The sequence below is a fragment of the Sporothrix schenckii genome (assembly GCF_000961545.1).
Source record: "Sporothrix schenckii 1099-18 chromosome Unknown Cont47, whole genome shotgun sequence".
NCBI classification, from domain to species: Eukaryota; Fungi; Ascomycota; class Sordariomycetes; order Ophiostomatales; family Ophiostomataceae; genus Sporothrix; species Sporothrix schenckii.
The window spans coordinates 3,463,919-3,477,422 of NW_015971148.1; the positions used below are offsets into that span (position 1 = coordinate 3,463,919).

The 13,504-nt window shown below is 57.3% G+C and overlaps 4 protein-coding genes across 4 annotated transcripts; 3 read left to right on the forward strand and 1 right to left on the reverse strand.

The window, feature by feature from the left end:
• Positions 1–2,999: 2,999 nt before the first annotated feature.
• On the reverse strand, positions 3,000–5,750 carry SPSK_03972 (uncharacterized protein; the record flags this gene model as incomplete). Its single annotated transcript, XM_016730787.1, has 1 exon — positions 3,000–5,750. The coding sequence occupies one exon, from the start codon at positions 5,748–5,750 to the stop codon at positions 3,000–3,002; it is 2,751 nt and encodes a 916-aa protein (XP_016585640.1).
• Positions 5,751–6,438: 688 nt separating this feature from the next.
• Positions 6,439–7,134, forward strand: SPSK_04548 (uncharacterized protein; the record flags this gene model as incomplete). The annotated part of the gene is made up of 2 exons (XM_016731351.1): positions 6,439–6,451; positions 6,548–7,134. The coding sequence occupies 2 exons, from the start codon at positions 6,439–6,441 to the stop codon at positions 7,132–7,134; spliced, it is 600 nt and encodes a 199-aa protein (XP_016585641.1).
• Positions 7,135–9,197: 2,063 nt separating this feature from the next.
• Positions 9,198–10,641, forward strand: SPSK_04266 (mannan endo-1,6-alpha-mannosidase; the record flags this gene model as incomplete). Its single annotated transcript, XM_016731077.1, has 2 exons — positions 9,198–9,285; positions 9,350–10,641. The coding sequence occupies 2 exons, from the start codon at positions 9,198–9,200 to the stop codon at positions 10,639–10,641; spliced, it is 1,380 nt and encodes a 459-aa protein (XP_016585642.1).
• A 1,005-nt stretch (positions 10,642–11,646) lies between these two features.
• Positions 11,647–13,464, forward strand: SPSK_04142 (dihydroxyacetone kinase; the record flags this gene model as incomplete). Its single annotated transcript, XM_016730953.1, has 1 exon — positions 11,647–13,464. The coding sequence occupies one exon, from the start codon at positions 11,647–11,649 to the stop codon at positions 13,462–13,464; it is 1,818 nt and encodes a 605-aa protein (XP_016585643.1).
• Positions 13,465–13,504: the final 40 nt, after the last annotated feature.

Below are 13,504 nucleotides of genomic sequence, written 5' to 3' on the forward strand. Positions count from 1 at the left end.
TGGACAACTGGAGTACCCTGACCTGTGCGAATACCGTGCGAGCACGGTAGCGATACTCCGTCAACGCAGCGCAGCCAATCGGAGAAAGCAGGCACGATGCAGGTGTGTTGAGGAAGGAACAAACAGCACTACAGGCTGCGGTCTCACTCCTCCCGTGGCACTGTAAAGCAGAGCGATACGGGTACTACTTGGTCGCAGCAATGATTTAACGCATTTAGTGACTTTGGGACAGCTGCGATTCAGAAGGCTTTATGGTTCCCGCCGCCGTGCGAGGCCAGCTAAACGAGGCCTTGCTGCTCTATCCATGGAAGAATGTAGACGTACGTCGTATTGCATGATTCGCTACTTTGTTGGTGAGGCCTGCCGTTGGCGCCTTCCGAAGTGACACAGCGGAGGCAATGAAGGAGCGACTGGGGAAGCTGGGACGCATAATGGCACATGTGCCTGGCACTCACGACAGCGTCGGTATTTTGGGACGAAACCGTGCAGGACAAGCCGTCAAGTGCGACAGTAACGAGCATTGCAATAGCGGTGCCTCGAGACATGTGCATGAAACGGTGGCAGTCTGTAAGATACGGAGCAATTCCTATGCATTGCAGAGGGCGTTGATGTTGCACGTGATCTCGCATCACGATAGCGCACGACTAGGTTGGCAAATCGATTGCGATAAATGGTGAGCAGTCAGTTGACACAGTCCTGGAGTGCGTCTATGACATGAATTGCATTGTAGAGAGAAGTGTGTATGTTTTACCAGACGACGACCCGTAAAGTTTTGTTATTTCTACGCGTGTAGTGCAGTGGTCGTTTGCGAGCGCCACGATGTTCATGAAAGGCCAGAGTAAACAAAGACCGAGGCCGCCGAGCCCAAGCAGCACTGCTTCAGTCGAAACGCAGCCTGTGGATGGAGAGCCGCCCATTGCTTGTTATCCGAAGAAGACTGCGGCGACCCCAAATGCCAGGCTGTCGCAGATCGACAGAGAGCGGTGAGATGGATGCTGGTTACGGTTACAGTTGGGCTGCGACGCGTCGGTCACGTCTGCCACGTCGCGACTGCTTCGCCCTGTCAGGCAGGCGACAGCCTTTGCTTCTTGACTATGATTCGCAAAAGGGATTGGTGGTGCATCTTCCACCGTGTCGAGTTGTCATCAGCAGTCCCCAGTCCTCACACTGCCTTCTCCTTCACCACTTGTGATTTGCTCTCCTTCGCGTCGCTTCCTCAAGAAACGGCTGCAATGAAAAGAAAGGAATCCATCCCCGAGAGGACGAAACGTGTTTTTGCCAAAAATTCCCTACCGGGCCAGAGGCCCAATAGAAGTGGTCAAGGTATAGTTTTCAACCAGCAAAAACACACTCTCGGACGAATCCTCACTGAATGCGTACTGCCCTTGCACTAGGATAGGGAAGAAAGGAGGAAAAGAAAAGAAAAGAATCCAGCTATGCTGGAGGGGGGTGCGGGTGCCCGGCGGGATTTAAATAGTGCTGGCCAGGTCGCTAGGCTGGGACAGGGGCACCATGGTCCGTGCGAGCCTGCAAAAAATTTTCGCAGGTCGTCCAGTGGTGAGCGCCGTGCTCGTTTGCACAACAACAAAAGCACGACACGTGACCTTGTCTGCCTAGCAGGCCATCCAAGATTCGCAGCCGAAAGCAAACTTCATGCCGCCGGTCGTGCCTGCCTACCGAGGACGACGTAGGTTGACAGGGAATGAGCTTCCTTTTCTCGCGTAGTCACTGTGGTTTACGCGGTATGGAGTTCACTTGAGTCACACCAAACCGCCACACGCTCGGTGGCAAGAACGATCGACACATCACGAGTCATTCGGTTCACTTCTGCGGTAGTCACGATGGAGCGAGTTCTTCTACTATCACGTCTCACGAAACCAAATTCAGCGTCTCCATCCATCCATACAATCGCTCACTACTTTGAATCGCAGGCAACACCAAACACTTCTTCCTCGCGTCGTGGGCAAGCCCAAGAGCACAATGAAAAAGAAACAAAAAAAAAAGTGTGGCCGGTCAGACGTCCATCGACACCCACCCTGGCAGAGTGCTCGCAAAAGCAAGACAAGACCTCCAGTCCAGGGTATAGCTCATCACCACCCTCTGAATACAGCCCCTGGAAACCAGAGAAGAGGCCGCCGTCCGAAGACTGCGGCATTCTCTGTTGAGCTTCCTGGGCCGCCGCCTTTGCAGGCAGAGCGAGGGTCAAAAGATGGGGGTGGCTAAACCCCCAAGAAGCGTTTTCGCGAAGAAATTGGGCCAGTCGAGGATATAAAAGTCATCAACCCGGTTGGGATCTGTGGCTCTTTTTAGGAACCAAGAAGAGGACAATAACTATAGAAATGATTCTCTGAAGTATTGTCGACATGAGGAAAAAAAAAGAAGAAAGAAAGATTTAGAAAGGAGAGGCGGGCAAGGCGACATTATATAGTTGCTGGTGCGCCTGGTCCGTGCGAGAGCGTGCTGCAAAGTTTTCGACGAAACCGCTGGGGCGACAGCTCTGACCGCCCTGGAGGTATCCACTAAAAAGCTGGGTGTCGCCCGCTAAGCGCGTCAGTTCGTCACGATCCACAGCGGCAGAATTTTTTCTTTTCAAACTTTTTTTTTGTCGTCGACAAGCACTTCTTCAACCACGTTTTGGGGGACAATTGGACCGGAAGGGAACAAGGTGTTTTTAAGACAACTGTTGGACGATAATGAACATAGAGATATTCCCGCCTGATGGTATGATGCTATTCGTATTTGTATTATGTGATTTGAAACACAGATAAAAGTAAAGTGAAAGCACCAACTTCACACAAAAAGACTAAAGAACAAAATACTACAAAAACGGCGTGCCAAACCCCTGATGGAGCTCCAGAGACGCCTGCGCTTGTTGGGGGGACACGATAATGATGCCCTGATGCGGTGCAGACAAAATGCTGAAAATTCTGCTGCCATAAACATACTCCATAAAAAAGAAAACAGACAAACGTGACATAGCCCGCCGCCTGCGGCCGCGTTCACGCTTCGGCCGCCATCACCGGCCTTACTCTCGCGCCATCAACCGGTTTCTTAGCAGACACGTCGTCTGGCGTAAGCGGCCCCTCTGTCGATGGTGACGATGGCGAAGAGTCCACTGTCGAGGTCGACTCGTCGCTCATGTCCTCGTCCGATGATCGATCGCCACTGCTGTTGGTCGATTGATCGTCGGCGGCCGGCGGGCTGCTCTGTTTCCTTTGGCCGCCTACAGCCTGGACCGGGAAGCTATGGAAGGTGTCTTCGCCGTTCACATCGGTGTCTATCCTGTAAAGGCTTGACAGCGGCTTCTTCTGGCCGGCTGGGTGGAAGACGGATCGCGCGTCGATCCGGTCGTAAAACAGCATAAACACGCCGCCCTGCGACAGCACGGTAGCCTCGTCGGAGCGGTACACGTTCTGGTCGCTCAATCGCCACCACTCTCCGTCGTCTTTCCTTTCGTCCTTATCGAAGGCAGCCATGTACGTGTCGGCGCTGGCGTTGTTGTCGCTACCGTCAGGGGCATCGTCGTCGACAATCGTCTTATCGTCGTCTACCAGATCTTCGGATGTCGCACGCAGTGTTGCTTCGTCATCAGCTAGGCTGCTGCGGCTGTCGTCGTTATCTGTGTCCGTCATATTGGTCATTGCTGCATCCTCCTGGTCCTCCTTATCAGTGTCGTCTGCGGTTTGTCGAGGCTGCTGTTCCGCATCCTCCTTTCGTGCAGGGTGCTTCCGGTAGCACACGTAATGGCCGTTCTCGTGTTGGCCGTAGTGTGTAATCACCGCACGGAGCTCGTAGAGCGGGCCTTCGAGTCTTGGATTGTGCTGTGACCCTGCCACCATGGGCAGCTGCGCAGGCAGCTGCCACTGCTCTGCATCATCGCCAGGCTCAGAAGACTCCGCGTCTTGGCCTTTTCCAATGCCGGTCAGAGACGAAAGCATACTGAGACGGGAGGCGGCGGACGCTGCGCTTCCCAGACACCAGGGACCCAGGTCGAGTCGCAGTGGGAAGCGGATCGCCGCTGGATTTTTGAAGGTGTAGCCGGTGCGCTCGTCGAAGCGCGAGCGGTTGATGTGAAAGGCAATGCTGGCCGGGGCGCGGGCGATGCCCACCTGCCGCGACTTTGTGGATTGCACACGCTGCTTGTCCGGAATCTTACACTTGTCCGCGAGCGTCTTCTCTTCAAAATCCTCATCTTCTAGAGCCGCCTCGACAGCCGCCAGTCGTTCGTATGGGATCGGGTTGCTCTTACGCGGTGCTGTCGTCCCTTCTTCCAGTCCTGAGCCTTCCACTTTCTCCGCCGCCCCTTGGGCGTCGCTCTTCTCGAAGCGTTCAATCAGCGTCTTGATCAGTCGCTGGAATTTGAGCAGGGTGCAGCTGGCGCACTGCACGCCCTCGATGTTCTCGACAGCCGTGAAGTTATCCAATGTTTCTTCGAGATAGTACTCGGCGCTGCCAACGTCCGGGTTGACCGTGATCGAGTAAAAGGGGCTCATGGACAAGCCGGACGAATAGCCACACGACTGGCAGACGATCCGCTGTGCGAGCAATCCCTCGAGTGGAATGCGGAACGCGGCAGCGATGGCTGCTGCTTGAGAGGCAGTAGAAGGGGACCATGCGGTTGAGGCGCTGTTGTAGCCACTGTCGTCGCTGAACAAGCTGCTGCTGCTGCTGCTGCTGCTGCGGTCGCCGCTGCCGCCACTGCTGTTAGTACTGTCCGCTGGCGTGGGGGATGTGCGGCACGCTGTTGCTTCGTTGGCCTCTTCATTGGCTTGCTCTCTTGGTGGGAGGCCCAGGACGGACGGTGCTTCTAGCCCCACGTTAAGGTTCAGATTGGACTCGAGGCCCGGTTTGGCTCGCGCAGCCTTGAGCGCCTTCTGGACTTCCTCCTCGACCTCGCTGAGCAGCTTGCAAAAGTATTCCTGTGCGTCTTGCTGTTGGAATGTGTTCATCCGCTTGAGTGCGGGTGGCGTCCAGAATGTCTCGCCGTTGCCCGCCTCCGTGGACAGTGTCCGTACCAATGCGTCGAGTGTGTGGGCTGTCAGCACAGAGGACAGGTGGCCGGCAGCCTCCTCGTCGGCGACCCGGCTGAGAAACTGGCGCAGCGGCTCGAGGGCAGAGAGCGCTTGCAGGACACTGTTCTGGTAGCAGGAGTTGCTAATGTTTCCTAGCCCCGCGGGCTGGTTCATATTGCGTTTGGGCATGAGGCGCGAGAAACCCGTCTTGCCGGCGTGCGTCACAGATGCAAGCAAACCGCCGGCACCGCCAACGCCACCGCCACTGCTGCTGCCGCTCGCACTGCTTTGGGGGCTGAACCGCCGGCCGCCGGGGCCAAGTCCAAGGACGCGGGCGAGCGCTGCACTCTTTGCGTCGTGGGCCGCGGCAGGGCCAAGGCGGTCAAAAGGTTGGCGCGGGACGGGGAACGGGCTGAGCCAGTCGTCGATAGCAAAGATCGCTGATGCGGGTGCCACAGTGACGACGGCGTCCCAGAGGTGCTGGCGGAGACCGGCGGGTATTAATGCGGATAAGGTCGCGACGACGACGTCGAGGATGCTGGCACTGAAAAGGATAGATGCGAGAAGAACGAGGCAGGGCACAAGGATGCTGGGTTCGATGAGACGGTTCCAAAGCAATGTTGGCTCGGCGTAGAAGGACGACGGCGGCGACGTTCGGGCGTGGCGCGGGCTGGTGTGTGCATGGAAGTGATCGGACCGGGCGCCAGAGTTCGCGAACCACTCGTCGTGTACATTCATAGTGACTGGGTGGCAGGACCTTTGTCGGGATGGGCGTAGATGCAGAGTAAGACGTAACAAAATAGGTGGTTCACCGGCCAGCAGTGGAGATGAGGCATGCAAGAATGGTCGAGACGCGTGCTACTTTGAAAGGAGAAGGAGATAAAAGAAGGAGTCTGTCAAGAAAGAAGAGCAAAGGAAAGAACCAGGTTGTCACCCTGGTCAACGGCCATGGCCGGGAAGGAGGACGACGACGGGGATGCGCGAACTTGTTGGGAAGGCGCGAACTTGTGTTCTGTGTCGGAGTGAGGAAGGAGCGAGCGAAAAACGATTGCAATGCTGGCCGCAGCTATGAATGTGGAATGTCGTTTCCGTGATGACGATGTGCGGCGCAACGAGCATCTGAAAGGTGCTGCTGTTTCCTTGTCGAGCAAACGCGACGATGATGACGGGAGGCAAACAGACAGAAAGCAGATTACGACAACGTTGCATGTGATGGAATCGCAACGCACAGGGCGCCTGCCATATTAGACCGCTGATAAAACGGCCAGAGAGACGATAAGAAGGCGGTGGATCACGGCAGAATTCTATGTCTTCCATTTCCCCGCCAAAAAGTTGGAATTGGCAGAAAAACATCGCTCAAGAGGCCTAGGAAAAATCACCATGTCGGTGAACAAACCACAACATACCGACCAGCAAACCAGAAGACATGGGCAAAAAAGGTGTGTACTCGAAGATATGGGACAGTTTGCTTTGCTCGTCTCCGTAGGACGTGTCTGATTTTTACAAGACATTTCTTTTTACTAATGCCACTCCAGCTCCCTCAAAACACTCCCGCGAAGCCCGTCGGGCTACCTCGCCGGGCATCGACCTCGACAAGTCGCTTAAGAACGCCAAGCCGCCGCAAACATCGGTCGACTTCCGGCCGTCAATCCTTGGCATTCACCAAGCGGCGGGTGTCTCGAAGCGGGTCAAGAAGCAGGGCCGCAAGGCCGTGCTGAGCGCCAAGGCACGGCGACGGCAGGAGCGCGGCCTGGACATGGCGGCGGCGGTGATGGAGCGCACCGCACAAAAGGTGCAACGCAGCAAGTCGAGCGCACGGACGATCCAGAGCCGGAGCAAGGAGTGGACGGAGATCAATAAGGCGGCGGAGCGCGAGGTAGGCATCGCCGGCAAGAAGAAGCAGCAGCTGGGCATGTTTGGCGCGCTCGCCAGCGGTGACGATGACGACGACGACGAGGACGACGGCTTCGAAGACGTTGACAGTGGTGATGAGGCGGTGCGTGCGTTCTACGGTGACGACAACGAGGGCCTGGACGCAAACATGGACGAGGCAACGGCGGCGCAGTCGATCCCGGCGTCGGTGCCGCTGGCCGCGCTGGCCAACGACGACGACATCCTGTGACCAACTGTTGTGACCACAATCTCTGCACCCTCTTGATTTCTTTTATGACGGCTCGTCTCTTGTTGTCGGCATATTGTATTTGGTCGTTTGGTCTTTTTGGTCTCGGCGTTATGTGGCGTTTTTGTTTCGGTTTATACAAAAGCGGAAAATCGGCGGGGACCCTATGGCCACCATGTTGGCAAGAGCACGCATTTTCATTTGGATTTTGGGGTCGTTTGACACTGCATATGCTGCTTTCGATATAGAACCGATATCACACAAAGTTCACGAAAGTCACACTTAACAAAAGCCGACTGACGCCCATGCGCATGACTCTGTCTTACAGCTCACATGACGGAGTGTTCGGATGGCGGTGCCAAGTCAGCGAAAAAAAGGGCCAGAATAACAGTAGAACCAATGCTGACATAATGGCACTTTGCAGTGGCAGAGATATTTTTGTAATTAAGGTACATCCTTCCGCCATTCCACGTCTCGGATCGCCAGGGATCGGCTGTTATGCAAAACCAGCAGCAGGGGCCGTTTGGGCGAGGCGAGAGCGAGATCGAAGGCTGGGACCATATCCGAAACCGTGGTTGATTTGTGAAGCAGTGTCTTGTTCAAGGTACTTACATTTAATGTGTGCGTCTAGGAATATATGGGGTATATTGTACAGGGAGAGCTATTTGCACCATTATCTAAAATGGACGGGGATATGTCACTATCAACATTGAATTGTCGGCAACCGGGCAGAAATGCGCTACGGCCGACCACGACCTGAAGATGAAGAGGCAAACGTAGCCCATGACGAGTAAGAGAATACGAGATGTGTTACGAATGTACTTGGTGCGAGATGGCAGAAGCACCATTGGTGTCGGTCTTTGGGCGCAGCGAGTGGCGGCGGCAGTGTTACAGCGCATTCCAAGAGGGTTGATTGGCTGTCGATGTGCCACTGAATGTGAGACCAGGGGGCTGGCGGGCGATGGCGGCGTTTAGCCAAGGCAGGTTGGCCCTTTCCCTTTTCGGCGTCAATTCAACAAAGCGGGCAATGTGGAAGGTGCGCAGGAGACGAGATGACAGAAATACCAGACAAAAAACTGACGAGACTCAAAATCAAATTAAGTGAGTGAAGAAGAGGACAAAGAGCATGGAATACGACCAACATTCCAACACGTTGCCCTGTCTAGCGAGCGTCGCAGACATGGACGGACCCCTTTTGTTCGACGAACCGGGGGGCATTGCTTAACATCCAACTCAAAGTGTTTCAGGTGGTTTGGCTGCCGGCCAACACAGCCTCCACGACGGAGAACGGGTCGACCACGAATGGCCAGCCAGACTGCAGCACGCGCGCTGTGTGATACTCGGACACAAGGACCAGATGCAAGGCCAGGCCAGCAGGTGGCCGGGGGAGGCGTTTGGTCCAGGGCTGGCAAGTCGCGTGTGTCGTGGGTGCCTCCTCTTTGGGTGTTTGTGTGTTTGGCTTGTTTGGTTTCTTTTCTGATTTTCTTGATCGTCTCTTGTCTCTCTTCTTCTCCTTTTCTTTTGTTCATCCGTCTATTTCACCATCGACCTCAGTTTTGGTTATTTTGTTCGCTTCTCATTGCCTTTTTGTCTATTCTTTTCCTCGCCAAGTGTGAGACGACGCCCTAGTTGGCTTTTTTGTTTTCCTTTTTCACATTCTTATGCACATCTTTTCACAACATTTTCTTTGATTCTATCCGAGTTCTCCCTACTCTACGCTTCGCTTTTCTTTATCTTCCCTTTGTTTTCTTTCCTGGCTGAGCCTCTTCGGATTTCTTTCAGTGTGTCTTCCAACGTCTTTAATTTGCTGGTCATATTGTCCAGCTCTCGTATCTCGGAGCCTCCTTCTAAACACGAGCCATTCGACGCCGCGGCTTCGCCACTGACGAGCTGTATCTTCGCCATATATCGGCCGATATCCCTTCATTGTTGATATAATCTCTGACTACTTTCTTTTCCTGGCTCCTGGACGAGACTTTGTTTCTTCCCCGACCGGTTCTCTTCTTCGCTGTTGTCGATATTTCTTGGCGACTTATACCTTTACCTTGACACTCCCAACTCACAACATGCGGTTCTCTACCCTCCGCATAGCAGGGGCTACCTGCCTGCTGTTCCAAGCAGCAAATGCCCTGCAGGTCACGCTCTCTGATACCAGTAAGTCTTCGTTAGTTGACATATGCACAGCCTAACGGTTTACTGGGCGTTTCTAACAAGGTAGATTCCGTCAAGGAGGCCGCCAGCACCGTGGCCTACGGTCTCGTCAAGTACTATACCGGCAATAATACAGGCGATACGCCAGGTAACTTGCCCGCGCCGTACTTCTGGTGGGAAGCTGGCGCCATGTTCGGCACGCTCATCGACTACTGGTTCCTGACGGGCGACGATACGTACAACAACATCACCACAGAGGCCATGCTGCACCAGGTGGGCGACAACAACGACTACATGCCCATCAACCAGACACGGACCGAAGGCAACGACGACCAGGGCTTCTGGGGCATGGCGGCCATGTCGGCTGCCGAGAACAACTACCCCAACCCGCCATCCGACAAGCCGCAGTGGCTCGCGCTGGCCCAGGCCGTGTTCAACCAGTATGCCACACGCTGGGACACGACGACGTGCAACGGCGGCCTGCGCTGGCAAATCTTCCAGTTCAACAACGGCTTTGACTACAAGAACTCGATTGCCAACGGCTGTTTCTTCAACATTGCCGCGCGCCTGGCCCGGTACACGGGCAACCAGACGTATGCCGACTGGGCAGAGAAGATTTGGGACTGGGAGACGGGCGTCGGTCTGATCACGTCCGACTACCGGATCTTGGACGGCGCCACCGACTCGCCGCAGAACTGCACCAACCCGGACACCTTCCAGTGGTCGTACAACGCCGGCATCTTTTTGCACGGCGCGGCCATCATGTACAACATCACCGAGGACTCGACCACGTGGAAGACACGCCTCGACAGCCTGCTGGCGGCGACCACGGGCCACTTCTTTACAAACGGCAGCAACATTCTCGTGGAGCAGGCCTGCGAGACGGTGCAGCTGTGCGACAACGACCAGCAGAGCTTCAAAGGCTACATGCTGCGCTGGCTCTCGGGCGCTGCGCAGATGGCTCCGTACCTGTTCCCGACCGTGACGCCGCTGCTGCAGGCCAACGCGGCTGCCGCGGCGCTGTCGTGCACGGGGTCGCCCGCGTCTGGGTTCAAAGGCATGGCCGGCACGGCGTGCGGTTTCAAGTGGACGACGGGCGGGTTCGACGGGCTGGTGGGCGTGGGCGAGCAGATGAACGCGCTGTCGGCGCTCATGTATTCCTTGGTGCACCCCACGACGGCGGCGGCGGTGACGTCGTCGTCGGGCGGCACGTCGGTGGGCAACCCCAACGCCGGCACCAAGCCGTCGACGGCGCTGACGCTGGCACCCATCACGACGGGAGACCGCGTGGCCGCGGGCTTTGCGACGACGGCAATTGTCTTTTCGATTTTGGGCGGCAGTGTGTTTGTGTTGAAATAGGGGGGTGTTCTGGATGTGGGGACGTGAAGTCTAGCAAGTTGTTTGGTGCGAGCAGCCCACAAAGGCAGGAACGGTGACATAAGATCGGATATTTACATTTATGATCAGGGATTGATTCCCTCAGCATGGCGACGGCGTTAGGAAATATCAATCGACTCTTTTTTGTATTACATGCTGCTTTTCTTCGCGTTACAATCTGCTCACTTTCTCCGAAGGCTTTGTCCGATATCGTACGTGGTAATTCGTCGTAAAAATCGGCCTCGTCGGGACCTTAGATATTCGGTCTTTCGGTGTTCCTTTCTCATTTTGTTCGGTCGTTTCGGTGTTTTGGCCTCGCTTGGTCGCTCCTCCCCCGAAAACTATTCCGTTTTCCGCCCAAGCGTCTTTCCCCCGGTGCGACCTTCGTGACCCAGCGTGCTGCTAACGGAAAGCTCCCCGCACCATGCAACACCAACACGCTGCAGGTCGCTCTTTCCTTGGTGGCACTCTTCCCCAGTCTGGCTACTCCGCACCACAAAATAACCAACACCCAACGTCTGGCGCCTGGTGGCTCCTTCCCAAGACACAGAAGACCATCAGCGGTACCCCACCCCCGCCCACATAGTGCCTGGCCCTGCGCAGTGTCCCAAGCTCCGCAGGTCGTAGCTTCCTCGTAGTCGTAGTCCGAAGGCGAGCTTCAGGCAGTGCCATGTTCCCGAATGAAGTCATTCCGGCACTATAGCTCCGCAGCGTGGATTGTCATACTCCTGTGCATTTATCGTGGGCTGCGTTCTTCGTCTCTCTTGTCATTCCCGAACCCGGCCCTTTTCGCTTCGTTTTATGTTCTGTTTCTTTTCGTCTTTGTCTCGTCCATATTTCTTCCTCCTTTTGGTTTTGTAGGTCGTCTCCTACCCTTCTTTCGACACATCGCGAGATCGTCTGGAGCTGCTTTACTCACGCCAATTTTACAGTTCCTTACAGTCTCTTACAGTTCTTAGGGTACTAGGTACTACAACACACTTTACCATGGCTTCCCTCGCCAAGCACTTTGTCAACGACCCGACGGCCCTTGTCCACGCCGGCCTGCGCTCGGTCACTTACGCCAACCCGGCCGTCGCCCTCGACGAGGCAAACAAGATTCTCTACGAGCGTGCCACCTCGCCTAATGTCTCCATTGTCTCGGGCGGCGGCTCCGGCCATGAGCCCAGCTTCGGCGCCATGGTCGGCCCGGGCCTGCTGACGGGTGCCGTTGCGGGCACCATTTTTGCCTCGCCGTCCGCCGAGCAGATCCGCACGGCCATCACGCTGCTCGCGTCGCGTTCGGCCGCCGCCGGCCACAACGCCGGCGTCCTTGTGACGGTCATGAACTACACGGGCGACGTGCTCAACTTTGGCATGGCGGTCGAGAAGGCACGCGCCGCGGGCGTGCCCGTCCGCATGGTGGTCGTGGGCGACGACGTGGGCGTGGGCCGAGCCAAGGCGGGCAAGGTCGGCCGTCGCGGCATTGCGGGCACGGTGCTCGTGCACAAGATCAGCGGCGCACTGGCTGCGCGCGGCTTTGCCCTCGACAAGGTGGCGGACGTAGCCCAGCTGGTGGCCGACAACCTCGTGAGCGTGGGCGCCAGCCTGGAGCATGTGCACGTGCCGGGCCGGTCGGTGACGGACACGGCAGACGACGCGCTGGCGGCGGACGAGGTGGAGATTGGCATGGGCATCCACAACGAGCCCGGCTCAGAGCGGGCCAAGGGCCTGGCGCTGACGGCGTTGGTGCGCACGATGCTGCGGCAGCTGCTGGACGCCAAGGACAGCGACCGGGCGTTTGCGTCGATTGGCGAGGGCGAGGACGTGGTGCTGCTCGTCAACAACCTGGGTGCCGTCAGCGTGCTCGAGATGGGCGGCATAGCAGCCGAGGTGGTCGAGCAGCTGCGCGACGACTACAAGCTGCGCCCGCGGCGCGTGCTGAGCGGCACGTACATGACGAGCCTCAACGGCCTGGGCTTCAGCATCAGCCTGCTCAAGGTGCCGCGTGACACGGGCCTGGGCGCCGACGTGCCGTCCCTGCTGCAGCTGCTCGATGACCCGGCCGAGGCCACGGGCTGGTCGTCGCCCATCCCGGCCGCAACCTGGGACGAGGCCGCCAAGGCGACACCGGACGACAAGGCATCGGCTGCGTCGGCTGCATCGGCTGCTGCGGTGGACGCGGCGTCCGGCACGGCGCCTAGCAACCTCAAGGCGGACGGCGCGGCATATAGCCGAGCCCTGCAGCGCGGCCTGCAGCGCGTGATTGCGGCGGAGCCGGAGATTACGCAGTACGACACGGTGGTTGGCGATGGCGACTGCGGCACGGGCATGAAGCGCGGCGCCGAGGCCATCCTCGAGCACCTGTCGTCCGCGCCGCTGACGGGCGACGTGGTGGCAGACGTGGCCGGCATCGTCCCCGTCGTCGAGCGCTCCATGGACGGCACGTCGGGCGCGCTCTACGCCATCTTCCTCAACGCGCTCGTGCACGCGCTGCGCCAGCAGTCTGCGGCGGCATCAGGCACCACGGCGCCCGACTGGGCTGCCGCTCTGCGCCATAGCTGCGACACGCTTTCGCGGTACACGCCCGCACGCCCCGGCGACCGCACCCTCGTCGATGCTCTCTACCCGTTTGTCGACAAGCTGGCCGCGTCGGGCAGCTCGGTGGCCGATGCTGCGGCGGCGTCGCGGGCAGGTGCCGAGCACACCAAGGGCATGAAGGCCAGCCTGGGCCGCACGGTGTACGTCGGCGGCAGCGGGTTCGAGAAGGTGCCCGACCCAGGTGCATGGGGCCTGGCCTGCTTCTTTGAAGGGCTGGCAGAGTGAGGCTGGGGGAGGATGTCCAGTGTATTTTATACAGATTGTT